The sequence below is a fragment of the Phodopus roborovskii genome, unplaced genomic scaffold (genome assembly GCF_943737965.1).
Source record: "Phodopus roborovskii unplaced genomic scaffold, PHOROB, whole genome shotgun sequence".
NCBI classification, from domain to species: Eukaryota; Metazoa; Chordata; class Mammalia; order Rodentia; family Cricetidae; genus Phodopus; species Phodopus roborovskii.
This window is the reverse complement of record NW_026125078.1, coordinates 70080-98025: the sequence shown is the minus strand read 5'-3', so window position 1 is coordinate 98025 and position 27946 is coordinate 70080. Positions and strand designations below refer to the sequence as shown.

Genomic DNA, 27946 nt, shown 5'->3' with positions numbered 1-27946 from the left:
TTTACACTGTGTATGCTGGAATGCTGAAAGTCTAGGAAGCTGGAATCTGTGGGAGTCCAAATTCATCCACCAGCACTCCATCCTGTGAGAAGAAAGTGAGGGTCAGTGCTGCTCTTAGTAACCAGAAGTCATGTCCAAGTGTTTAACCAATCAGAATGAAAATCCCACTCAGAAGGTGAAAAGGAGCGTTTTCATGAAAGGCAAAGGGGCTTGATGAGTCAGGCAGAGAAGTAAAAGGGTTAATGGAGGCGGTTCTCTGCAGGGTGGAAACAGAGGGAGAGAACATAGAAGAGGGCCAAGGGGGAGAGTGAAGGAGCTCTTGCCTCTAAATACATTATTTGCACTCTCATCTTTCAATGGGTCAGTATCTTTACAGACTGGCGAATCCTTGAGGGGAGTATCTCAGGTGGACAGTAGCTCCTATGCCATGCATTGCTACTCATCAGCCCATGTCAGTTAAGGGTTTCCTCTTCACAGTGTCTACAAATGGGAAGAGCTGGAGACAAAGCACAGTGGAAGAATGTGCGCCCCCACTGTGTGAGGGCCTGTGTTCAAATACCACAGATGCTTCAGGGACTTGTTACCAGGAAACGGAAAAGGCAAGCTATACTAGTGCTCACAAAAATAGCTTCAGCATAATTACTAAATAGCAGATACTTAAATAATTATTTAAAGCAACTTGTGCACCTGGGACTTTGAAGAAGCCAGAGAGGCACTCTGAACTCCAGGAAGGGAGGCAGGGTACAAGGAGAAGCACATTCACAAGGACCTACAAAATTATCTGCCCCCATCTGTTGCCCCTCACATTTTACAGCCAGGGAAGGAATGTTCAGAGCTGTGCTGGCTAGTTGGTCAACTTGACATGATGAACCTCAATTAAGAAAAGAATCCCTCCATAAAATGGGGCTGTAGGCAAGTATGTTGGGCATTTCTTATTAGTGATTGAGCTGGGAGGGGCCAGCCCATTATGGGCAGTGTCATCCCTGGGCTGGGGGTCCTGGGTGCCACAAGAAAGCAGGTTGAGCAAACCATGGGGTGCAAGCCAGTAAGCAGCACTGTGTGTCAGCTCTTCCCTTCAGGTTCCTACCCCGTTAAGAATTCTTGCCCTAACTTCCTTCAGTGAAGTCAAATAACACTTTCTTCCCCACCTTGCTTTTGGTCATGGTGTTTCATTATTGCAATAGTAACCTTAAGACAAGGGAGAATAAATTAATTTCTAATTTGCTCAGAATTACATAATGAATAGAGGCAGATTAGAACTGGACCCCACTCAAACATTCAGTCATCTGTACTGTGAGTACTCAGTATGTTTAGGGGAGATCAGATAAAACCAGGGCTATAAATATCCATGGCAAATAGCACATTACCCTAGAACATCACCTAAGAGGGAGTGAAATTTTACAAACAGTGAAGTACTCTGTTTACAATGACAATTATATGTTAAGATAGGGTTTTATCACGTAAAAGACCAAGATTGCTCTAAACAACAATCATTATCACATAAGATACTCCACATATGCAAAGAATAGAAAAACTCAAAATAGCTAAGTGATCTATCACAGTGTCAGAAATCCTGATTCTCTTCCTTTGTTGGACTAGGATCTTTCTAATATTAAGGTTTTCCTCCCACCCCAAAACACGGTCATCATATATCTCAGGTTGGCTTCCAACTCACTCTGTAGCCAATGGTGGCCTTGAACTTCTAATATTCCTTCTCTATCTCCCCAGTGCTGGGTTACAGGCCTGTGGCTGCATACCTGGGGATCATATCCAGGGCTTTGTACATGCTAGGTAAGCACTCTGTCAATTGAACTACATTCCTAGCCTTATTTATTAATAAAGTTTATACTTAATTTTACTTCATGGTTTAAATAACCCAATAATTAACTAGTGTGTCTGAAGTGGGACTCTTTCCCCCCCTCCTCAATATTTATTTATTTGATGTGTATGAGTTTTGCCCATATGTATATCTATGCACAATGTCTTGTGTCTGTAAAGGTCAGAAGAGGGCACTGGATGACCTGGAACTGAAGTTATAAATGGTTGTGAGTCACCACGAAGATGCTGGGAATTGAACCCAGCTGGGAAGGGCCAGCCCATTATGGGCTCTCTAATTTAAACAAAACAAAAACACAACAGCGGCCAGGAATATGACTCCGTATAATGTCCTTGCCTAACATGTGTGAGGCCCTAAGACAAATTCACAGAAACACACATACACACACCAATACTTCCACTAAGCAAGGCTCATGCCTTCATCAACAATGCATTCTAAGTAAGTGGTAACCCTGTAAATAGCACCTAATGCTAGTTTTATAGGGTGATTACATTTATTATATAAAATGACACTGTATAAAGACTGTTGGCCTAATGGCAGGGGCCTGACAGTTCAATGCCAGCCTGTACAAGCTAATGAGACCCTGTCTCAAAAGAAGATATAGCTCTAGTAGAAGAGTGTTTATTCAGCAGGTATAAGACCCCCAATTACAGGAAAACCAAACCAAACCAAATCACTGGTCAGCCGCAGTGCCTTTTTGTTTGTTTTTTCAAGACAGGGTTTCTCTGTGTAGCCCCGGCTCTTGTGGAAACTGCCAATAGCCTTTGGGGTACCAGCCCATTAAGGCATGATCTCAGGTGCTACCTATGAACTGATAAGGGAGAGAAGAGACATGCTCTGTTTTTGGGTGGTGGTGGGAGATCTGATTGCAGCTTCCTGCACCCCCAGGGCAGAAGACCTCATCTGCTCTCCTTGTGAGTGTTCCCAATAAATATTTGATATTCTTTTATTTGTGATTTCGTGGACTCCCTTATTCATGCCTACAGGCTGTCCTAGAACTCACTTTGTAGATCAGGCTGGCCTCAAATTCAGAAATCTGCTTGCTTCTACCTGAGTGCTGGTATTAAAGGAGTACATCACTACCACCTAGCTCCTCATTGACATTATTTATGCAGCTTATTAGTTACCGAATGTGGGAAAACCAGACCTTTAAACGTTATTAAAATAATGATCAGGGCTGTTAAACTTAAGACTATATTTTAGATTTCCAGATTGGTGAATATAAAGAATACCTTTAATATGTTGCTTGGAAATACAAAGTATATATTCATACATGCAGGCAAAACTCAGAAAATAAGTAAATCTTAAAAGAGAGTCCTACTCTGTGGACACAATAGTTATTGGTGGGATTGTTTAAAATATAGGCAGTAACCTAAACATACACCTTAAGGGAAAACAATACCTTGTTTTTTGTGTCAGTGGGAACACCTTCTGGAATTGCAGGTGCAGATGCTGCTTCGTCTAAGTAGGAACTATCTTCATCAGCCAGAAGCTCATCGCCCAGTGCATCCAACTCTGAAATTAAACAGGCTACATTATAGAAAAACGTGAAGAGAAGCCAGACATGGTGGTGCACACCTTTAATTACATTCTCTGGGCGGCAAAGGCAGGCAGATCTCAGTAAATTCGAGGCTAGTCTTGTCTAAGGTACCAGGACATCCAGAGCTGTTACACAGACAAACCATGACTTGAAAAACAACAACAACAACAAAAAACCAAAACAACAAATGTGAAGAGAAAACTGGCCTTTCGTCAAAAAGTTAGCTCAGTGATTTGTAATGAGCAACTACTATGCAAAGGGAAAGGAGGGGAAAAAATAAAGATCAAGAACTAGAAATGAACAAGGAGGGAAGGAAGGAGAAAGGCAAAGTGCTCCAGAGTGGCACAGAAAATCCAGCATGGGTTGGTTCGACCATGCTAGGAACTGACAACCATCTTGACAGGCCCCTCTTCTTCCACATCCCATAAATGGTCCATTTCACTCTGGATCTGCTAGCAGCCCTCATCACTTATGTGACTAGAGCAATGGGTTTTATTTTTGTCTCCAAGCCCACTCACTGACCTTTGCATTTTCTCATGGCAGTCCCCTCCTCACCCTACAGGTCTCCTGATTGTCCTCTACCATTATTAGGTTAGTCTCTGCTCTGTCTGTGCTTTCAATGGCATCTCACACTTCTTCCCAATCATGTGTGTGCTTACAATTAAGGATCCTAGCAGTGGTAGCACACACCTTTAATCCCAGCATTCATTAGGGAGGCAGAGGCAGGCGGATCTCTGTGAGTTCAAGGCCAGACTGGTCTACAGAGCGAGTTCCAGGACAGCCAAGGGTATACAGAGAAACCCTTTCTCAAAAACCAAAAAAACAAAACAAAAGAATCCAAGCAGGCAGTTTATATTTCTCTCACTGGCGGTGGGGTTTTATAAATGCAGGAACCAGGCTGGTGAAAGAGCTGAATGGATAAAGGAACCTGCTGTGTAGTCCAATGACCTGACTTTAATCCCTGGGACCCACATGGTAGAAAACCTGACTCCTACAGGTCATAAGCACAGCCAGGACACCTATGTGTACTCTCTCAATAAATAATGTAATAAAATTAAAAAAAAAAAAAAAAGATGCAGGACTCACATTTGTTTTCTTAATGCTGAATCTATACACAGACTGAGCACACTGAGCCTTTGCTCAGCCTCTCCTTAGCAGTTACTCCACTGCTGCCTCACAGGCTGACAGAAGACTGTGCCATAAGCCAACTCCCAGGGCATCCTGATAGGAACTGTTTATTTTTTGTTGTTTGTTTGAGGCAAGGGCTCTCTCCATAGCCCAGAGTGTCCTGGAACTCTGTCTCTCTTTTTTTGGTTTTGTGAGACAGGGTTTCTTTGTGTAACAGCTCTGGCTGTCCTGGAACTCACTCTGTAAACCAGGTTGTCTTCAAACTCACAGGGATCTTCTTGTAAATGCCTCTGTGGTGCTGGGATTAAGGTGTGTGCCACTATGTGGTCTGCATCCTGATAGAATTTTAACTAGCACTTGGCTAAAGGTCCAGGTAGCTGCTCCTTACAGACTGTGCAGTCATTTGAGCATTACACAGCACTCACCTGCCTCCAGGTCACAGACTGACTGTGCAGTCACTGAGCATCACACAGCACTCACCTGCCTCCAGGTCATCCTCATCTAACTCTGGAGTGCCGTAGCTTCGACTCAGTGCTTCCTGGATTTCATTTGCATCTTCCATCATATCTTCCAGCTGGTCTTGTAAATCCTATAGAAATACATATGACGGGTTTTCTTTCTTCTTTTAGCCTTTTAAATTGGTTGGTTTAATTCAAGGTGACATAGAATTCAGAATACAACAAAGGTGGGACAGCAGGCTCTGGTGGGACTTCAGACTCGGTTCCCTTTAATGGCTGGGTATAGCTGAATGACAGCTAGAGATAATGAGCCACTGTATGATTTTGTTTTCATTTCATTCTAGGTATAGGTGGCAAAGACGTCACAGCAGGGAAACCAGGTGTTTAAACAGGAAGGACTGGAGAAGGGTCACCATCATCTTAGATACAAGGAACAGCCCACTTTTTGCCAGATTTCTGAATTCCTCTTGGCCTTGGCTTCTCTCTCCTGAGTTTCTTCTGCCCTTCTTTTTGTTTCTGCCTGAAAGCCTTCCTTGCCCATCTCCTTGGCCTGGTTCTTGGCTGTTTTAGGGGCTTTTGTTTAACCTTCTCAGCTGACATGACACCTGTGGCCCCATTTCTAGACTCTTCTTTCTGCTAATCCCCATTTTTTTTTTTTTTTTTTTTTTTTTTAAGTTCAAGGAAGCAAGTTTTATTGAGAAGTAAACAATAGATCTCTGCAGCAGATCAGGTAATGCCCCCAAATGGGTTTCTGTGACAAGGTTTTTACTTAGACGTGAGAACTAAAATTTAATTTTTAACTTATATCTACTTATTCATATACATGTGTGTTTGTGTGTATATGCATGTATATTGGCACATGTATCATTAGTGCGCAAGTAGAAGTCAGGGCAACTTGTGGGAGTTGGTTCTCTCCTTTCATCATGTGGGTCTCAAGGTTGAACTCAGGCCATCTCACCTGCTGAGCCATCTCGCTGGCCCAAAATGAGAAATTTAAAAAATGCTGACTATATAATCAGTTCTCCATAACTAGAAACTGGCTTCAGTCAACCGAGCAGATGCTCCAAAGGACTCCTGAAGGTCTTTTTTATTTCTTTTTCTTTTTGAGACAGAATCTCATGTGGCCCAGTTTGACCTTAAATACACTTTGTAACTAAGGATGACCTTAAATTCCTCATTCTCCGGACCCTATCTACTTCCCCAGTTCTGTGGTTAGGTATATGCTACCCAGCCCAACTTCTGGCTTTCACTTTTCTTTTTTTCCTAGTACTTAGAAATGGATTTTATTTGATGATGGTGGTACTGGAGTGAACGGGACCTGTGTACCCTGAGCAAACACTCTAACACAAATCTTGTACTGCTTGGTGAGAATATCTAAGCCTTTCTGGGGCTGGAGACAGCTCAGTGGTTAACAGCACTAGTGGGTTGCTTTCCTAAATGACCAGCATTTGATTCCCAGTACACACATCATGGCTCATAACAGTTTGTAATTCCAGTACCAAGGGATCTGAAGTCCTCTTCTGGCCCCTGTGGGCAGATGGTAAACAGAGATACATGCAGGCAAACATTAGTGCACATAAAATAAAAATTTTTAAAAATCTTAAAAAAAAAAAAAAAATTAAGTTTTCCTTCACCCTCCCCAATACTGGGGGATGGAACCCAGAGTCTTGATCATGATTGGCAAGTGCTTTCTACTACTTAGCTCTACCCTCAGCCCTGTTTTCCTCATTTAAAAATGGGTTATTGGGCTACAGAGATGACTCACGGTTAAGACTACATACTGTTCTTCCAAGGACCTGAGGCTTGGTTCCCAGCACCCAAGTGGGGAGGCAATAACTCTTAACTCCAGGGATCATGATGTCTTCTTCTGGCCTCTAAGGACAACTGCACTTACTTGCATAAACCCCTCCTCAGACACATATGCATACACATAATTTAAGTCTTTATAAAAAGAAGGAAAGCTGGAGAAATGTTTCAGCAGTTAAGAGCACTTGCTACTCTTCCAGAGGACCTGGGTCCCCACTCCCACAACCCGCCTGACAGCTCACAACCATCTGTAACTCTAGTTCCAGATCTGATGCCTCTTCTGGCCTGCAAAGGTACCAGGCATGCACACAGGGAACATACAAACATGCAGACAAAACATTCATAACACAGTAAATAAAAGTAAATCTTTTTTTAAAAAAAAAAAATGGGATCCAGTAAGAACCATATTTTTATGGCCACTGTAAGATTTATTGCAATGATGTATGTAAAACACTTAGTACTTAGATAAGGCCAGCCTGGGCAACTAGTGACACTCCGTCTAAAAACTAAATAAATTTTAGGAAGTGGAAAAAAGAGGTAAAGTATGCACATGGCTCCATGTTTAATCTGCAATAACACCACCACCAAAAAAGGGGAAAAAAGGAGGCCAAATATCAGTATATCTTCATATGCAGAGGGGACAGAGGCCACTGTTTAGCAGGTATCCACTCCAGCACCAGAATTTCCTGTAGGAGGCACTTAGGTCCTTGTACTCTCAGATAGGCACTAGGGAAACCAGGAGTGTTAAACGTGCAGGGTTGTCTCTTCATAAGGAGAGCTGTATAACATGTTTTCAGCCCAGAAGGCTGGGGGCAGAGGTGGGTAATAGCCTGTTGACCTCTGCACTACCACAGGCCGGACCACAAGGCTCTCCTAGACTCCTATCTTGAGCTTGTTTATCTCAGTCAACACACAGAACTATCCTCCTTGACCCTTATCACGGGCTTGTTTACCTTGAGGTGGCTTCCTTAGTTAATCTAGAGAACCTATCTATATGGAAGATGCCACTTGTATTTTCACAAGTGTTTTGATGTAGTCGTCAAACTACAGGCCTGCAACCACTATAGAGTCTATGGACAGGGTTTCTATTTATACAGTCTAGGATAGACACAGAAAGAAAAAAGAAAAGTCACCACAAATAGATTAATCTACCTTTAAATTCAATACTGCATAAACAAAAGTAACATAAACAGAAGCACTAATCTAAAAAGCAAAGGTGCCCAATGTTCTGGGAAACAAAAAGACAAAAAGACTTAAGGGAGCTGGGGTAGGTAGGAGAGACACAGATGGCAGCTATACCTCCAGCTCCTGGGATCTGTTGCCCTCTTCTGGCCTCCATAGGAATTGCACCCATGTGCACAAAAACTACCCATCCACCCACACCCCTTAAAAAGTACAGCCAGCTGGTGATGGCCTCCTCCTTGGATCCCCCCAGCACTGGGGAGGCAGAGGTAGGAAGATCTCTGTGAGTTGAGACCAGTCTGGTCTTCAAGAGCTAGTCCCAGGACAGCCTCCAAAGCCACAGAGAAACAGTCTCAGAAAACCAAAATAAATAAATAAATAAATAAATAAATAAATAGAACAAAAATACGTTTTTGTTTTGAGACAGAGCCTCTCTATGTAGCCCCAGCTGTCCTGGAACTCCCTGTGTAGACCAGGCTGGCCTCAAACTCATAGAGATTCTTCTTACATATAGGAAGGGGTCTTTTTCCACTGGTAGGCCACTCCTCACTTCCACTACCTCTGCCTGCCATGCGGGATGCTCACCTGACAGCAGACTGAGCAGTCAGGCCCACAGGCCTTGCCTTCCTGACCAAATCCTAGACCCTAATGGAAATGCTAAATTCAAAAAGACAGCAATTTATTACCAAAATGTAAAGAAAACTACTAGAAATACTAGAAGAGGACTAAGTCAGCCAGAAACTGTATAAACCAATTACCTATATGTCCTCATTTAAGACCTGTTGTATGTGCTCTATTTTTAGCATTCAAGGCTAAAGCAAGAGGCCACAGGTTCAAAGTCAGCCTGGGCTTTGTCCCAAGATCTTTTGTGCATATGTGTATGCTTTCATGTGTGTGTGTACAATACTTGAAGACAGCTCACGTATTCCACCTGCATAATAACTAGGTATGATACTGGGATCTCTGTATTAGGAACGAGGAAAATGAGGCCTTTGACATCCTTCCCTTTCCTGAAGTCACTACATTAGCACACAACAGTACCAGGATTTCATCACTTTTCTGTGCATTTCTCAACACGCATTTATTCTCAACCTTGCAGTAACAAGTCATGTCTTGTAGCAGAGAGACAGCTCACCTCAATCTGGTCAATTTTTACTTGCTTGTACGCCCTCTTCATTTCCTTCACTCCCAATTTCATGGCATCAACCCTAAAAGGAGGTAGAAGAATACCATACTTGTTTTATTTTGAAGTGCTGAGGATTTGAACTCAGACCCTCACATATGCTAAGCCACCATTCTACATTAGAAGTCATGTTTGTGCTAGACAGGTGGCTCAGTGATGACCGAGCATTGGTTGCTCTTGCAGAGGACCTGGGTTTGATTCCCAGCAGCCACGCTCACAACCATCTGTAACTACAGATTCAGGGGATCTGAAGCTCCCTTCTGATTTCCTCTGATACTAGGCACACAAGGTACTCTGACAAACATGCAGGCAAAACATACAAACACATAAAGTTATATTTGCTAACCATCTTTTAAAAAACCATAGGAAAGCATATCAAATTTGAAAATTAAAATGGAGATCAGAGATGTGGTAGCATAGGTCTTTAATCCTAGCACTTGGGAAGCAGAAACAGGCAAATCTTTTGAGTTTGAGGCCAGCCCGATACAAAGAATGAGTTCAGGACAGCAAGGACTACACAAGAAACCCTATCTCAAAAAACAAAACAAACAACAAACAAATCAGGATGCTGTGGGCATACCGTGGTCTTGGTGTCCTTCAGTGACTGAATGGTGTAATTAGCCTGCTCCATGTTAAAGGACTGCTGGGCAAGGTTGTCTCGTTGCTGCTCATACCTTTTTGGAGTCAAGTGAGAATTAGAAATGTGAGACAGAAAGAAGGAAGGATGTAGCATTAACATTAAATAAGATTTTCTCCAAACAAAGAAACCAAACCAAACCATTTAAAAACTACCCACTCTTAGCTGAGCCGTGGTGGCTCATGCCTTTAATCCCAGCACTCGGGAGGCAGAGGCAGGTGAATCTCTGAGTTTGAGGCCAGCCTAGTCTGCAGAGTGAGTTCCAGGACAGCCAAGGCTACACAGAGAAACAGTCTCTAACAAAACAAAACACAAAAAAAATACCCACTCTTACAAAATCCCTCCAAATCATTTTCCCTTGCATGTATTTGAGTTTTAACTATTTCCACTTAAAAACATAGTGTATCTGCTTCTTTTTTCTATTTCTTGAAAAAGGTCTTGTAGTCTAGGCTAGCCTCAAACTTGTAGTGACCTTCTTGTTTCAGCTTCCCAAATGTTAGTAATGTAAATGTGTGCCACCACTCCTGGCCTATGCTGTATCTTATTATATCTTATTTATATTTTTCTAACTATTTCCCAAGAAGTGGAACTCTTGGGTTAAAAGCTAAAACTATTTTTTTAAAGGTTCTTCATACATATATTCATTTTTTAGGTAGACTCAAAAGTGTACTTAAGGACATTTTAGTAACCCAGTATTCATAATTAAGTTATATATCTGACTTAAAGTCAGATGTCTGATACTAGAAATACTGATACTTGAAATGTCTGATACTCTTTTAAAGTTTTCTATCAAATTATAATATTATGTTAAAAACTTTTATGTCACCACATTTTCACATAACAGTTGGAAACCATCTAACTAGCAGAAGAAAAATATGTAGTTCATGATCCAGGCAGTGGCAGATGAGTCTATTAAGTTAGGCACAGTGGCACATGGTTATAATCTCAGTACTTGGGAGGCTGAGTCAGGGGATTGGAACTGGAGGCCAATCTTGATATATAGCAAGACCCTGTCTCTAAAAACAGAAACAGGAAAGAAAAGGTATAGTTTTAAGTAGAAAAGAATAGCTTATATGAAAGATACATTATAATTTCAGTTTCCTAAGAATCTAGATAAATTTTCTTCTGTTTGCTTATTTTCCAAGTTTGTGCAATAAATTTATAGTTTTTAAAAAAAATATTTATTTTTCATTTTTGAAGCAGGGACTCATACAGCCCACAAGGGCCTAGAATTTACTAGCCAAGGGTAGCTTTGAACCCCTGCTATTCTTGACTTCATACACCAAGTACAAGGTTTATAGGTGTGTGCCACTATGCTTAGCTATTTATTGACTTAATTTGAAATTGGGTTGTATGTAGCCAAGGCTAGCCTTGATTTCTCTATGTAGCCAAGGTGTGTAGGCTCCTGGTCCTTCTTCCCCTACCTCCCAAGTGATAGGAATATAGGCCTAGGCCATTGAAGCCAAAATTGTTTTTCTTCTATAAGAAAAACATAATACTTTATAACCAATTGCTGATCCAGAGAGATGGCTCAGTGGTTAAGAGCACTGACTGCTCTTTCAGAGGACCTGGGGTTCAATTCCCAGCATCCACAAGACAGTTAACAACTGTCTGTAACTACCAGTCTGACACCCTCACACAGACATACATACCTGAAAAATACCAATGCAAGTAAAAATAAATAATTTTTAAAAATAAATAAAACCAATTGCCACTGAGAAAGCAATAGTTGTAATACATCTTGGTTGTTGTAGGTATTGTTAATTTTTCCAATGTGATTTAATAAAATAAAATAAAAAAAAAAAGGAAAGACAGCATCTGATATATTACAAAGTAATTTTAAAATTGGAACAAAGCAAGCTGGGCATTGGTGGTGCACTTGGAAGGCAGAGGCAGGTGGATCTTTGTGAGTTGGAGGCCAGCCTGGTCTACAGAGCTAGAAATACAGAGAAACCCTGTCTTGAAAAACAAAAAACAAAAAAACAAAACAAAACAAAAAAAAGAACAAAGCTGTCAACAATTTTCCTACAAGCTGATTATACCTAGCTTCTACAACTCCATGGATGATCTCACAGGCTCAGCAGTCCACAGGGGGTGAGCACCAGATAGTAACTGGGTTTTTGCACAACACTGGGACACAGAAACTGAAAACAAACTATTGTGGTGAGAGAGAACAAATACTCAGCACCCCTAACTTTATAAACAAAACCAAACAAGATCATACTAAACAATGGGAAAAAAACCAAACCATACAGATCTGGCCAGCCACAATAATAGTCACTAACACCACATGGCTACCTAAACTTAAGTTGGTAACATTAAGTAACAGAAGTTTATGGAAATTTGCAATAATATCAAGAGTACTTAGAAAATGATATGGAAACCCAGAAAGAATGAGGATGTTTTTGCTTTTGGCTTAAACTGTTCTTAGAAAGGAGATGACCCACATGACTTACATTCGCTTTTGCTTTAAAACCCTCAGGGCTTTCTGTTTGACCATGTTCTGAGGAGAAAAACAGACTTAATAAAAAAGGGGGAACACATATGGCAAAAAGAAGTCTTCCATATGCTAAAACTCATATACCTATGTGCTTCTTTTAAAAGGTAGACACAGAGGCTTCTTGAGTCTATGCTTCACCTCCAAGCACAGGTAACTCTGTCAGTTGGTAAGCCTCGGCACCCTTTGCAACCCACATCTCAGGATCCTGAACCACTCCCCCTTTTCCTGATGTATTTTATTTCCACTTTCCAGCCCCAATGATGCCCACAGTGTTACACCCAGTTGCCTTCAATATAAACACAACATGTTCAACCTCTATCATGTCCTCATGTTAGAAACAGTTTACAACAACCCCACCAATCTCTCCATTTTAGAAGCTGAGAAGCTCTACATGAACCCTTGTTTCCCTTCTCTGTTGGTTCTTCATGTAAATTTATCAAACACCACTATATTGTAGACATAGTGCCATTTAGGTGACTTGTTATTTAATCCTCACACTACAATGTACACATTATTTTCACTTAACACATGAGAAAAATTGAGGCTGAGTAATGCACTAGTTCCCACTGTTAATATGTTATGGAGTTGGGGGGAAAAGATAGCTATATATCCATAGTCTACTCAGTGATAGTATTAGAACACTGGTCTTACATGCGAATTCTGTACTTTTCCCCAGCCTACCATTGTATTCTATCTATCCCAGCCTGACCACAACCAGATTCTGAGCACAACAAAAACCTCCTCTCCAGAATGGGGGCTTTTCAGTAGAGCATACTAATTAATTCCCATTTTGCTTCAGGACATGGGGTCAGCACCTTCCATCTACCACATTAACCCCAGCTTCCCTCTTGTATCTGGCTGCATGCACTCTCTCTTCCCCGAAGAATACATCCTCACACGTATTTTATCCTTACCAGATTGTGTATTTTTTTCCATTCCTACACAGTTCATCCTACAACAGTTGACACCAATCTTACCTTGGCAGGGCCCTCTCTCATCTTCTTGATTTGATCCTTATATTTCACTAGCTCAGCATCCAACCGGGAAATTTTTTTGTCAATGGATTCTGCCCTGCTATCCACCTTGGAGGAAAAAGTCAAATGTAGTGGTAATTATCAAAATATATTTATACAGAAAGGGACAGGAGAAGCAAGGAATGCAGATGAAGAAAACAAAAGGATATAGCAAAGAGTGGAAAACAGTGGTTTACTCAAGGGTGGGGATACCAGCCAGAATCATTGAAAGGCTTTCCTAAACTCTCTCCCATGTCCCAGATTCTCATTAGCAGCTCTGCCTTGAGAAAAACAATTTGGGAATCACTGGGTTGGTTGAGATTTCCCAAGTGGGAGACTAGTCAGTTTGGGAACTCAACATAAAAGTATATGGAATGAGCCAGTGGACACAGACTACGATGAGATCTAATGCCATTTCCGAAATCTGGCTTAATTTGGAGGGATCAAGATTCAGATTTTTGTGCTACTCAGATCCAGGACTAAGGTACAAACATGATAAACCTGACGTGGGCGAGGGAAAAGGAATGAAAAATTAATTGGTAAAAGACCAGGTTAGACGGAGTGGGGTGTATGAACCAAGGTAGGGAAGGGTGTGGAATGTGAGGACCAAAGCAAGAAAAGAGAGGATGGGGCGCAGTGGGCGTCAGGAAGGGTTTTAAGTGCAGTAAGGGTTAGAGTGTCTCTGGCTTGTGGGTGGGGTCAGGAATGGCATGGAAAACAGGGATGAAAGGGGTGGGGATGGACAAGACTGAGGTTTGATGGGCCCGAACCAGGAACGGGGTGGAGTAGGATTCGGGATGTCCAGTCGGAGTTGAGTCTAGGTATACAAAGTCAAATGCCCACCGTCCCAATGCAGTCAGTCAAGCTAGGCGGCGGAGCCTTGGGTTTCGCTTTTCCGAAGAATCGGTTCATCTTGACCGGCGGCGAAGAAACCCAAACACTGGAGGGAAAACCAGAAACGGAAGCGTAGTCGCTCCGGTTTCAGTTTCCGGCCCCCCCATGCGCAAGCGCAAAGTGCTCGTTGGAGTTTCCCGATCCTTTTTCCGGGTTTTCAGCTCCTCCTTCCGGAGAAGGAGCGCGGAGCTCTGGGAGAGGCAGAAAGACTTCTGGAGGCGGGGCTTAGGGAGGGAAGGGGCGGTGCCTCCGCGGAGTGGGTGGGGTCTAGACGCGTCTGGGCGGATAGGGCGGGGCCTGGAGCGGGGTCAGTTCCGAGGGCGTGGCGAGCAGATGGGGCGGAGACGGTGAGTAGTAGGGCGGGGTTGCAAGTCTGCGAGCTCGTCAGCCACCGCTGGGCGGTGAACAAACGCGGGCCTGGCGGATCACAGCGGCCCTCGGAGACCGCGAGGGAACCAGGAGCCGCTGGGACCCCGGCTGCGCGCCTCTCGGCCAGGCTGGGAGCCGCGCCAGTCGGAGTCCCGGGCCGAGCGCGGCTCGCCTCCCTCTCAGCGTTCATCTGTCCGCAGTGCAGCCAGCGGGTATGACCGATCCACCAGGGGCGCCGCCGCCGGCGCTTGCAGGCCGCGGGTGAAGAAGAAAGTCCGTCCCCGCTCTACTCAGAGCGAGAAGGTGGCTCACAGCAGAGAGTTGACCAGGGGTAAGAAAGTGACCCGCAGCAAGAAAGTGGCCGGAACCAAGGAGGTGACCCAGTTGGAGGAGGTGACCAAGATCGAGGAGGCGACCCAGACCGAGGAGGTGACCGTGGCCGAAGAGGTGACCCAGACCGAAAGCATGGCCCAGACTGAGGAGATGGTTCAGACGGAGGATATGGAAACCCCCGGGCTCACTGTGACCGTCACCCACAGTGAGCACCAGAGTGGGCTCCAGGGGTCGGGTTGGCATCTGTAGGTTAGGCATGGGTTCTTGGTCATGTCCATGGGGATGGTTTTTGGCCTGGTGTCAGGACATCTTTCCGTGTGGCCAGTGTGTTTTGTCCCTAGGTATTTGTTAGATCCTCTATTTTGGAAGCGTAGTTGAGTGTGTGCCGCCAATAAATATAGGACTTTGTGTCAGTCTTGTATTTGGACATTTTGTGTGTAGAACTTGTATAGCGAGTTTGAACTTGGTATATGGTTTGGGCTGATCATCACTTTCTGAGTTCTTTCTGTATTGGATGTCACAGAATCGCATGTTCAGTGGGTGGGGGTGTCCAAGAGTTGCTTTCTGGATATTTGGTGAAATTAACACAGACCCAAACACTGGAAAGTACAGAAGAAAGTTGAATCCGTGAGATTTCCTTAGTACCAATTAATTAGAAAAGACCCATATACTTTGCTATCTGGAAACCATGATTTAAGTGACCTTGTGATGGCTGTCTCTTTTTTAAGGCCTCTGATTTCTGATCTGTAAAGCACAGATGGCTGGGTCAATTGGGAGAGCGGTCTAATAAGCTGGACCTACACTCCACCTACTTAGAAAGAATTGGCCACCTGTCTTTTGAAAAACGGGTTAATTCATTTGTCTTTACTAAGCACACTTAGGTGTGCCAAGTAAGAAAGATGAGGAAAACAGTCCCTTGCTGGTGAATCAGGGGAGAGACCGATGCCATAAAGACAATAGGGCAGTCAGACCACAGAATACAGGCAGCTTGTGATGGAAAATGCACTTTGAAGTCAGCTGGATTTAAGGGCAGATTCTGACTGCCAGTTGAAGGTTTCCCGAAGCATGTCTTAATTGAATTGATACCTGCTTTATGGAGTTGTCCTGGGGTTTTAAGATGCTGTGTGGAACAAGTCTTGCACAACTCATCACATATGCTTGCATGAAATGTCAGCTATCATTAAAATAGTTTTTTTTTTTTTTAATGTTAGAGGAAATAGGTCTTTGAGAAGGTCACCAGAGGAAAGCTTTGTAATAGGTAGAATAAGAGCTGTGTCTTGAATGCAAGTGTGACTCTAGGTGGGGACATAACACAGCTCAGTAGTAAAAAATGCTTCCCAGCAAGACCAAGGCACTAAATTCAATCCTCAGCTCCATATGAAAACATCAGCTTATTTATAGGTTTATGTGAAAGAGTTGTCTTCATTAAATACTGTTCTTTCTCTCCAGGCAATGAGCGGTATGAACTTCTTGTTACCCCACAGCAGGGTCATAGCGAACCAATTGTCCAAGACCTAGCTCAGCTTGTCGAAGAGGCCACAGGGGTTCCACTACCTTTTCAGAAGCTCATATTTAAGGGTTGGTATTTCTCATTCATTTTTTGAGTAGTTATGGCCAAAGGACAGATTTTATTTCATTTATTGGTTCGTTTATTTTGGATTTCTTAGACAGGGTTTCTTTATGTAGTCCTGGCTGGCCTGGAACTCTCTCTGTAGTCCTGGCTGGCCTCCTGAGTGCTGGGATTAAAGGCATGCGCCACAACCACCGGTAAGGTCAGATTTTAAATTGCTTAGTCCTACCTAATGGTGACTTTCAGCTTTCTGTGTGTGTATGTGTGCATGGGTATTTTGCCTGCACACATGTCTACCATGTTTGTGCAGTGCTTATGAAGGGCAACAGAGGATGTCAGCTTCTTTGGAGCTGGAGTTACAGATGGTTGTGAGCCACCATGTGGGTGCTGGGACCTGACCAGAGCTCTGTAAGAGTAACAAATACTCCTGACCACTGAGCAATCTCTCCAACCCCCATCTTTCAGTTTTCAAACCAGAACTGTTTTCTTTCATTCATTCAACAGATGTTGATTAAGGTCTTGCTCTATACTAGACTTCACAAACATCTGGATGAGTGTCAGGTTTGGAGTAACATGACAGAAATGTCAACTTTTTTTTTTTTTTTTTTTTTTTTTTTTTGAGGAAATATATGGACAGTCTTCTGTGGCTATGCTAGATCCTTTCCCCAATACATGTTCTACATGATGGTATTGAAGTTACTATTAAGTAAATGTTACCTTAGTTGCCTAATGTCCAGTTTCTGTTAGTATGACAGCAGAGGTACTGCTATTGCCAGTACTTGACATCACGCTGGGCAGAGTGTGTCGGATGATGCTGATTTCTGAGGCACAAGCTCTTCTCCACCCCTCCCCTATCCTCTGCCTTCCCACTCTCATAGGAACCCGTTATTTTGGAACATGATAGGGCTAGATTTATCTCATTAGGTTTCAGTCATTGTAAAGAATTTAATAATGAACATTATGGCAGGAGTATAATTTTTGGCTATAGTAAAAGGAAGCATTTTTATTTATATTTCATAGTATAAAACTTTGCCTTTTTCTTCATAGGAGAGTGATAGTTTCTTCTAACCCAAGCCATCTTGGAACTGGCCATATGATATGTACAACCATGCCCCATATCTTTTTCTCCTTAAATAACTTAATTTCTGAATTATAAAGACAGTAGAAACTTACCACTAAGCCCTATCCATGTAGTTTACATTTTCTTTTATATGTTTTATTTATTTAAAAGGTTTTTTTTTTTTATTTTACACACTAACTACAGTTCCCCCTTCTCCCCTTTCCCCGCTCTCTCCACATTTACTTTGTTATAACATTGAGTTTACCAGCATCCATTGAAGTATCCTGAGAAGAAGAGAGCTTTCATGACTACAAAACCTTTTATTACACAGAAATTATCTGTTAGGGCTAAAGAAATGCCATCTGCAGTCACATGCACATACCTGCACACTCACACAAATCCACATAATCAAAATAAAATTAAAATTAAATCTCCAGGCCATGGTGGTGCATGGCTTTAATCCTAGCACTCGGAAGACAGAGACAGTTAGATCTCTATGAGTTCCAGAACAGCCAGAGCTGTTATATAGAGAAACTGTATCTAAAACAAACAAACAAACAAGGGGGCTGGAGAGATGGCTCCTTGGTTAAGAGTACTGGCTGCTCTTCCAGAGGTCCTGAGTTCAATTTCCAGAAACCACATGGTTGCTCACAACCACCTTTAATGAGATTTGGTGCCCTCTGCTGGCCTGCAAGAGCACATGCAGACAGAAGACTGTATACATAATAAATAAGTAAATCAATCCTTAAAAAAAATAAACAAATAAATTAAGAATAAATAAATCTTAAAACAAAACCTTTAGGGGCTGGAGAGATGGCTTTGCAGTTAAGAGCATTGTCTCTTCTTCCAAAGGACCTAGGTTCAATTCCCAGCATCCACATAGAGGCTCTAAACTAGTCAATAACTCCAGTTCCAGGGGATCTCACCTCCACTGGCACCAGTCACACATATGATGCACAAGCATACATTCAGGCAGAATAGCTATACATATAAAACTAATAAAATTTAAAGCAGTATATCTACTATATGAATTATATTAATCCTTTGTTCCTGAATGTTAATTTTAATAAGTATTATATAGGCATATTTCCAGTTATTTGTTTAGGATAAATATCTAGAAATGACACTATCAGATGAAGACATTTTCAAAAAATTTTCCAATTCATCCTTTTGTTAGCAAATATAAAACTTTTTGTTTGATTGGTTTTAGTTATTCTTGAGACAAAGTTTCATTATATAGTTTGTGCTGGCCTGGATCTTGGTCTACAGCCCATTCTAGACTTGAACTCACAGAAATCTGCTTGCCTTTGCCCCCTGATTGCTCAGCGTAGGTGTGCACCTCAAAGCCCAGTTTTCTGGGTTCTCTAGAAGAGTAGCCACTGCTCTTAATCATTGAACCATCTCTCAGGACCCCCTTTTAGATTAGATTTGTGCTTCTGCTTTTAAATAATATCTTACTCGTTTTATATGAAATTTTCTTCTATTTTTTTTTTTTTCTTTTCTTTTTTTCTTTTTTTGGGTTTTTCGAGACAGGGTTTCTCTTTGTAACCTTGGCTGTCTTGGAACTCACTCTGTAGACTAGGCTGGCCTCAAACTCACAGAGTTCCACTTGCCTCTGCCTCCCAAGTGCTGGGATTAAAGGCGTGCACCACCACTGCCCAACTAGTTTCATGAAATTTTCAGACAATGTGTTTGATCACATTCATTTCCTTGCTTGCATCCCTTGCCCCCTTTTGAGTCCAGTTTGTGTTGCCCAAATACTCTTGGATAGGGGCCTGCCCTAGAGGAAGGTGGACCTATCAGGGGTCACACACTTAAAGAAAATTGTCTCTTTCCCACAGCCATTAAATGCCAGTGGCTTCACAGCTAGTGGTGGGGCTTTACTCCCACCTCTTTTTCATGTGCATTTGCCAAAGCCTATTTTCAGATGTTACAATCTGCATGCCTTTTTTTTTCTCTCCAGGAAAATCTCTGAAGGAAATGGAGACACCATTGTCAGCACTTGGAATACAAAATGGTTGCCGAGTCATGTTAATTGGGGAAAAGGTAAATTGCTTTTTCCATCAAAATTCTTCAGAATTGAATGACAAAGTCTTTCATACATGGTTCTGTATAGAAGACCAAATTGGCTGGTCGGTACTGGTGCACACCTTTAATTCCAGCACTTGGGAGGCAGAGGCAGGTGGATCTCAGCATTTGAGGCCAGCCTGGTCTACATACTGAGTTTCAGGACAGCCAGGGTTACACAGAAAAACCCTGTCTTGAGGGGGAAAAAAAAAAGACCAAATTGTTTACGCAGATTCAGCATTGGTGACATGCTTCCTTAAACTTAGTCTGATAAGATTACCAGTTTGGTTGTAGCTTTATTTGTGCATTCCTATCCTGTTGATCAGCCTTTTCACTCTAGGCGTTAGGAACCATGGTGCTGCCTCAGTGGCAGGGCTTTTGTCTTTGGTGAATCTTCAGTGTAGTTAAAATGTGCCAGCAACAGGCTTTAAGTAGTTTTTCAGGAGAGCTTTTGTTAGAGCTATAGACACTACATGCAAGAACTCCTGTTCAGGTTTTAGGAATCTACCTTCCTTTAACTGCCCTCCTTACTGAATTCTATAAGAAAACCCTTATTCTATAAGAAAACTACTGAGGGGCCAAAAAAAAAAAAAAAAAGAGTTGGTGATAGGTGAGGACTGTCTGTGGCTCCTGCTGTGATGGATACTGTGCCCAACCCTGCATTGTGACACAGTAGCATTACAGCACTTCAGAAGGTTTCTTTCTTAGAGTGAGAGGGCTGAGTAGACTGAAGGCAGGGATGAGCTAAGTGGAAGCAATGAGAGTCGAATCTCAATCCGGAGCCTCCAGAGGACTGGGTTTGAGATGTGGCCACAGAGAAGAATGAACAGTTTAGGGGAATGTACCAAAGCAGGCAGCTGCTGGCCCCGGCTGCCAGCTGTGGGTGAGAGAAAGAATGTTCTAAAAGTCTTGCTGAAGGTTTGGGGGAGAATAGTGTGGGCACCAGGCAGCACTCGTAGTTTCTGTTGGAGCTGGTTAAGAGCGGGGAGCCGCATCTGGATCCTAGTACGTTGCCCTTTGGGCATTGGGATCTTAGGTCGCTTTTCCTACATTAAGTCCCAGTTTCGGTTATCTGTAGTTACAGTTCCTTAAGATTGTGGTAGGGCTTCAAAAAAATAAAACCCAAAAACCAAAAACCATAATAGCACTGGTAACATGCTAAGCATAGAAGCTGACATATAAGTAATGTTTAATAAAAGTATTATCATTGTTGCCATCATATTTAATAGTAGAGTTAAGTAGGCATAAACCAAACATGGTGGTACATGCCTGTAGTTCTAGCATGGGGAAGATAGAGACAGCTGGATCGGGAGTTCAAGATCATCCTCTCATTACCTAGTAAGTTTGAGGCCACCCTAGGCTAAAGTGAGACACTGCCTAGGGTATGGGGAGGGGGCATGCTAGTATATCATCTAATCCCAACATTTAGGAAACTGAGGTGGGAGGAAGGAATTCAAGACTAGATAGGGAGATCTTGTCTCAAAACAAAACCAAGGACTAGTTGAATTCTGCCTGTCTTTACATTCTGGACTCCTTAGTGGCATCCACTTGAATTTTCTTACACTTTATTTCTTTTCTAAAGATTTGTTTAACCTATTTAATGTATATGAGTGTTTTTGCATGCATTTGTATGTGTGTGTACTATGTGCATGCCTGGCTTCTCTGGAACTAGAGTTAGAAAAGATTGTAAATCACCCTGTGGATGCTGAGGACTGAACCCAGACCCTCTGAAATAGTGAGTGCTCTCTAGTCCTTGATTACACTCTAGTCTAGCTGTTGGGATCAGCCCAAGGCAGAGGCTGAACCTGACACTTGGACTGACTCTGTTCTCTGAATACAGGCCATCAGGGTGCACACACCTTCCTGTTCTCTGGACTCAGCTTTACAGACAGGAAATGTGTTGTCTAACCCTTTGACATGCTTTCCAAGAAGCATCAGTAGTTGGGTGAGCCCTCCTCAGTGAGTGGCTTAGCCCAGTGCTGTCAGGGTTTCTTCTGACATAGGCAGCTGGCATTTGTGGTTACTGACCTCTCTTTGATTCTTAGAGCAATCCAGAGGAAGAGGTAGAGTTAAAGAAGCTGAAAGATTTGGAAGTATCTGTAGAGAAGACAGCTAACTGCCTGCAAGAGTTGAATAAAGAGCTTTCTGGAATTCAGCAGGTGACTTATCTATAAGAATTCCATGAATTTACTGGTATGGTATTGTTACCTGGTTGGATTTTTAAAAAAAGATTTATTTCATTTTAAAATTATGTATTATGTGTATGTGTCTGTGTGGGAGTACATGCATGTGAGTGCTGGTGGCCAGAGAGGCCAGAGGTTTCTAATTCTCCCAGAGCTGGAGTTACATGAAGTTGTGAGCCTCTATGTAGATGCTGGGAACACAACTCAGGGTTCTAGAAGACCAATATATGCTCTTAATCATTAAGCCATCTCTCTAGTCCTGTTTTGTGCTTTATGTATAAAATTGATTTATGCTGGGCAGTGGTGGCCACATCTTTTATCCCAGCACTTGAGAGGCAGAGGCAGGCAGATTTCTGAATTGGAGGCTAGCCTGGTCTACAGAGTGAGTTCCAGGACAGCCAGAGCTATACAGAGAAACCCTGTCTCCAAACACAAACAAAATAAAAGGAAGAATGTAGTGAGGTAGTCCTTCTGTAGCACTGACCACGCCCATTGGGGGGTGGAGCTATGGGCGGAGGTGACCTGAGGAAGGAGGTCGGAGGGGGCCAGGAAGGCGCTCTCTTTCTGGCGTGACTCGGACAGGAGAGGATCGGGTTGAATTTCCTGGTGTTCATCTGTCTAGGTTGTAAGTTATTTCTCCCTGAATAAACATCTATTCGGCTTATTTGTTTATCCTGATCCTTATTTACCGCAATAATTAACAACTCAACAGAAGAAGAAAAGAAATGACAATAACTTGTAGTGTTTATACAAGAGTTTTAAATGTACATTCAGATAAAGATTCAGTTCAGAGCAAGAACTGACACATCCTAAACTCCGCTCTTACTGCTGCTTTTGATGTGCAAGTGTGTACTTGTGATCCAGAGATACTATTACTCTGAAAAATATGTTAATCTTATTATCAAAAATTTTAATATGATGTACATTTGGTAAATTGTTCTTCTATTGATGAAAAATTTAACATTTTCTTGTATCATTGAAAATGGTTGTGTTTATTGCATATCATGGTTTACCTAATCTAGTTTCTATTCTCTGTTTTACCTAATAATTTTTTTGTTACATATTATGTTCTTTGAATGCCCTTAGACATGAATCATTTTGGAACAGTTGTGATTGGTTTTGATAGGACTGAGTTTGAATTTCTGAATAACTTTTGAACTTCTTGCTATGTGTTGTAAAATGTGCATTTGTCACTCTGTTTTGATAGTCATCCTCAGAAATGCCTGCTTTTCAAATCAGCCACCAGATAATTGATCATTAGGCTTAGAGGTGGTTTAATAAAAACAAGTGCTGCTTGAGCCAGGTGTTGTTTTGCACACCTGTAATCCCAGCTCCTCTGAGGTGGAGGGAGGTGGGAGATCAGGAGTTCAAGGACAGCATTGACTAAGCAGTGAGTTAGAGAGCAGCTTATACTTCATAAAACCCTGTCTCAAAAGAAAACTAGAATGAACACAGTCACCCTCTGTTACGATATGGATCTACTTGTGCTGTGAATTATGTCAGCATCTATATATTTTCCCATCAGCATCCCATAATCTCAGAGCAGTGAGACATGGAAAGTTTAAGTACTTGTTTTAGATCTTAAGCCAGAGTTGGGGATATAGCTCAGTAATGCATGCCAACAGCACCAGGACCGGGGTCCAGCATCCAGGTAGACATGATGGCACATTCAGTAACTCCTGTGCTCGGAGGCAGGGAGCCTCCTGTCTTTGCCAAGCAGTCTAACCAAATTGGGTGACTCTAGATTCAGTAAGACATTCTGTCTCAAAAAATAAAAATAACACAGAATATCTATCTATTTATTTATTTATCATTTTTGGAGACAGGATTTTTCTGTGTAACAGCCCAAGCTATCCTGGAACTAGCTCTGTAGAACAGGCTGACCTTGAACTCACAGAGATCTGCCTGTCTCTGCATCCCAAATGCTGGGATCAAAGGCATGCACCACCACCGCCCAGCTAAGGCAGAGTACCTTAGTCACTGTTCTATTGTTGTGAAGAGACACCATGACCATGGCAACTCATAAAAAGAAAAGCATTTAATTGGGGGCTGGTTTGCAGTTAAGAGGGTTAGTCCATTGTTATCATGGCAGGAAGCATGGCAGCATGCAGACAGATGTAGTGCTGGAGAAATAGCTGAGAGTTCTACTTCTGGATCTGTAGGCAGCAGGAAGAGAGAGAGAAATTGGGCCTGGCTTGAGCATTTGAAAACCCAAAGCTAAGTAATACACTTCTTCCCACAAGGCCACACCTCCTAACCCCTGTCAAGTAGTGCCACTCCCTAACAACTGTGTATCCAAGTATAAGAGCTGATGGGGGCTATTCCTATTCAAACCACCAAACAGGAAGTGTTTGACAAATGCAACTCATGTCAACCTTTGATATCCAAATATTAAGACATGATGCCCAGCATTTAAGTCTATGCTCTTAATGTCTGTCTGTCTTTTATGTGCATGTGTACACTTGTAACTGAAGGTTACATTATAGTTAGGTTTGAGAGGTATTCAGAGCCCCAGTGGACCATAAGACAAAGAGCAGTCTGCAGCCTGGATTCTTTAGACTGGCAAAGGCCAGCATTTCTAATTTTCCCAAGGTATGAAGGTCTGAGATTCAGCCTGGCTTATTACAGCAATGGTAAACTCTGGGTCACTTCCATCAGTATAGTGGCATGGTTTTCCACGAGTCTCAAGAAACACTTGCATGGCTGGAGAGATGTCTCAGAGGTTAAGAGCACTGGCTGCTCTTTCAGAGGTCCTGAATTGAATTCCCAGCAACCACATGGTGGCTCACAGCCATCTGTAATGAAATCTGGTGCCCTCTTCTGGCCTGCAGGCATACATTCAGGCAGTACACTATATACATGATAAATAAATAAATCTTTAAAAAGAAACACTTGTAACAGTGCCTATTCCTTTACAGGGTTTTCTGGCTAAGGAATTTCAAGCAGAAGCTCTTTGCAAACTTGATAGGAAAGTAAAGGCCACAATTGAACAGTTCATGAAGATCTTGGAGGAGATCGACACAATGGTAAGTAAATATTCAGCTTAGAGATACTAGTTTTTAATGACAGCATTTCAGTCTATCAGTATTATGCTTCTATTGCCTGGGAAAATCTGTTACTTGGGGATGTTAAGTATCTACTATTGTTATTGTGTGCCAGGTACTATATGTTCTAGTTAGCTTTAACTGTCAACACAGCCTGGAGAAACCTAAGAAGTGCCTCTCAGCTGAGGGATTACCAAGATTAGGGTGGTCTATGGCACATATTGGGGGTGAGGCTGTTTTGGTAATTGATATAGCCCATTATGGGTTGCATCATCTCTCGACAGGTGGTTCTGCGCTGTGTAAGAAAGCTAGCTAGCTTTGAGCTGGAGAGATGGTTCATTGGTTAAAAGTACTGGTTGCTCTTCTAGACAGTCTGGATTTGATTCCCAGAACCTACATAGTGGCTCACAACCATTTTTATTTATTGATTGATTTATTTATTTTTGAGGCAGGGTTTCTCTGTATTGTTTTGGAGCCTGTCCTTGAACTAGCTCTGTAGACCAGGCTGGCCTCGAACTCACAGAGATCCACCTGCCTCTGCCTCTCAAGTGCTGGGATTAAAGGTGTGTGCCACCAACACCCGGCTCACGACCATCTTTAACTCTAGTTCCAGGGGATCTAGTGTCCTCTTCTGGCCTCTTCAGGTATCAGGCATGCATATGATATAGATATACCTGTAGGCAAAACACCCATAAAATTTAAATAAATAAACCTTAAAAAGAAAGCTAAGTGTAAGCCAGCAAGTAGCATTCATCCCTGTGTTTTGCTTCAAGTTTCTACCCCAACTGATCAGGGTGTTTTCTCATAGTAATAGAGAGGAAACTAGGATAGTATGCAAGTTATGGGTACATATGTGGAGTTTCTGACCTGTAGGCATTCACAGCCTACCAACACAGGGGCTTTTGTAATATATATGGTGGGTGAGTGTGTGTGTGTGTGTGTGTGTGTGTGTGTGTGTGTGTGTGTGTCGCGTGCGTGCATGCGTGCGCACGCACACTAATGGACCTGGAACCCAAGAAGTTTATGATCTCGTGGTTAAGGAAGCTCATTTCCTCTACACCACATTTCTTCAACCACAGCCAGATCTTGGAAGGCTGTTGAATTGCTGGCCCAGGTTTTTTTTTTTTTTTTTTTTTTTTTTTTTTAACAGATTAATGTAAGGGTACTTGATGCTTCATTCTTGAGAGTGAATTTCTCTGGCTTGGAATTCTGTTGTGACTGAGGGGTTAAAAAAAAAGAACAAAACAGCCAGGTGATAGTGGCACAGGCCTTTAATCCCAGCACTTGGGAGTCAGGCAGGTGCATCTTTGAGTTCGAGGCCAGCCTAGTCTACAGCGTGAGTTCCAGGATAACCAGGGATATACAGAGAAACCTGTCTCAAAACCAATTAAACAAACACCCCCCCCCCCCCCCAAAAAAAAAAAAAAAAAAAACAACAGAAGGTACTTTTCCTGGCATATTAGTATCCATATGTAGGACACAGCGAAAAAGCAAAATCTGTGTTTCTGATCAGGTTACAATTCAGACATTGCAGCCAAGGGAGGCAGCATTCATAGAAATAGGAGCCATGAAAGGAGCCACATAGGATGCAGACAAGGAGAAATGATGCCTGAAAGTGCACATCTTACTTATACTGGTGACCTGTGGATGTATTGTGTAGACTTTTAATGTCTCTTGTCATTGTCACTACAGATGTCAATTGTTTGGTGTAAACTGTTTCTTCCATAGGTCCTACCAGAAAATTTTAAAGACAGCAGGCTAAAAAGGAAGAATTTGGTAAAAAAGGTTCAGGTGAGTGAGGTATATGGTAGTACATGATAGGCTGTAATGTATTTAGTGTGTTGGTGTGTGTGTGTATCTGCTCAAAACAGATACTGTGCTAAAAGGCATGGTCTGTTGTTATTGTTTATTTATTAGCATGGACCCAAGAAGGGGATTCTTGTCCCTGATTATTGATATATTCAGTTTGGGCAAGTTCACCAGAGAGGAGATAGGGCTGGCAAAGTTCCAGTAAGGACCAATGGTGTGTTCAGTGCTCCCTTTCAGAGGTCATTGGCTTAGGGCATAGTCAGAAACCATGGCTTAATGTTTCACTATCCCTGCCCTCCTCAAGCTGGGAGTCCATGTCCATCCTTCACAACCTGTTCAGAGTCTAATCTACAGGTTCCCCAGAATGGCTGAATAAAGAACCTTGTATGGGCAGTGGTTGGCTTGTCCTAGGAGGGCCTTGCATTTCACTGCCTGTGTCTGTCTTGTAGGTGTTCCTAGCTGAATGTGACACGGTGGAGCAATACATCTGCCAAGAGACAGAGCGGTTGCAGTCTACAAACTTTGCCCTTGCTGAATGAAGTGCCGAAGAGAGTGGCTGGGCTGTTCTGAAGAGCAGCTTCACAACTCTGCCCTCTCTGGAACAGAAGCGGCTTGTTTTCCAGGGCTGCCAGAGGCAGCTGGCCAAATGTCAATTTCCCTACTCCTCCATCGGTTCTCAATGAAAAAGTACTGTCTTTGCAACCTGAAGTAGAGTTCCTGCTTTCTCATTCTGGGTCTGTATGGTCGTGCTGTGCAGCAGCTGCCTTTTTAGGAGAAAGGCCTTCCTGCCCAATGGTTACTAGCTCTTGACATTCAGGTATTCTCTGGGCTGGGAAAAAGGCATTCATTTCATTAGTTCCTGGTTTGTAGAACACCCTGATCTTCAGATTCATGATCTTGTGATCTCAGTTTGTAAATGTAAAACCAGAATCATCCAGGTAGGAATGTTGGATAGAAGTTTGGCACATGGACAATCCACAGAGTGCCTTGCTGTGACTTAATTTCAGAACATCTGACTGGATTGTTGGTTTAAAGACCTTGTCCTCATCCCCCACTGCTCCCCAGCCACAGGCCTTGGTTTCGAGGTGACATTCCTTTTTTGGGCCTCACTGTGTAGTTCTGGCTGTCCTGAAATTCACTATGTACACCTGAGATGTGCCTGCCTCTGCCTCCCATTGCTGGGGTTAAGGGCAAGTGCCACCATGCCTGACTTCAAGGTGCTATTCTTTTGTTTGTTTTTTGAGACTGGGTTTCTCTGTGTAGTCCTAATTGTCTTGGAACTAGCTCTGTAGACCAGGCTGGCTTTGAACTCCCAGAGATCTGCCTGCCTCTG

The 27946-nt window shown here is 42.6% G+C and overlaps 2 protein-coding genes across 2 annotated transcripts; one reads left to right on the top strand and one right to left on the bottom strand.

The window, feature by feature from the left end:
• LOC127225800 (charged multivesicular body protein 5-like) lies at positions 1-14296 on the bottom strand. Its single transcript, XM_051189394.1, has 8 exons — positions 14128-14296; positions 13249-13353; positions 12228-12274; positions 9692-9808; positions 9087-9159; positions 4986-5094; positions 3240-3352; positions 1-82 (listed from the first exon to the last, which is right to left on the bottom strand). Exons 1-8 carry the CDS (start codon positions 14194-14196, stop codon positions 32-34), a joined length of 684 nt encoding a protein of 227 aa, XP_051045351.1. The 5' UTR covers positions 14197-14296; the 3' UTR covers positions 1-31.
• Positions 14284-27321, top strand: LOC127225808 (BAG family molecular chaperone regulator 1). Its single transcript, XM_051189407.1, has 8 exons — positions 14284-14525; positions 14583-15085; positions 16330-16458; positions 19474-19556; positions 21623-21736; positions 24679-24786; positions 26533-26595; positions 27063-27321. The coding sequence occupies exons 1-8, from the start codon at positions 14284-14286 to the stop codon at positions 27150-27152; spliced, it is 1332 nt and encodes a 443-aa protein (XP_051045364.1). The 3' UTR covers positions 27153-27321.
• The last annotated feature ends 625 nt before the right edge of the window (positions 27322-27946 follow it).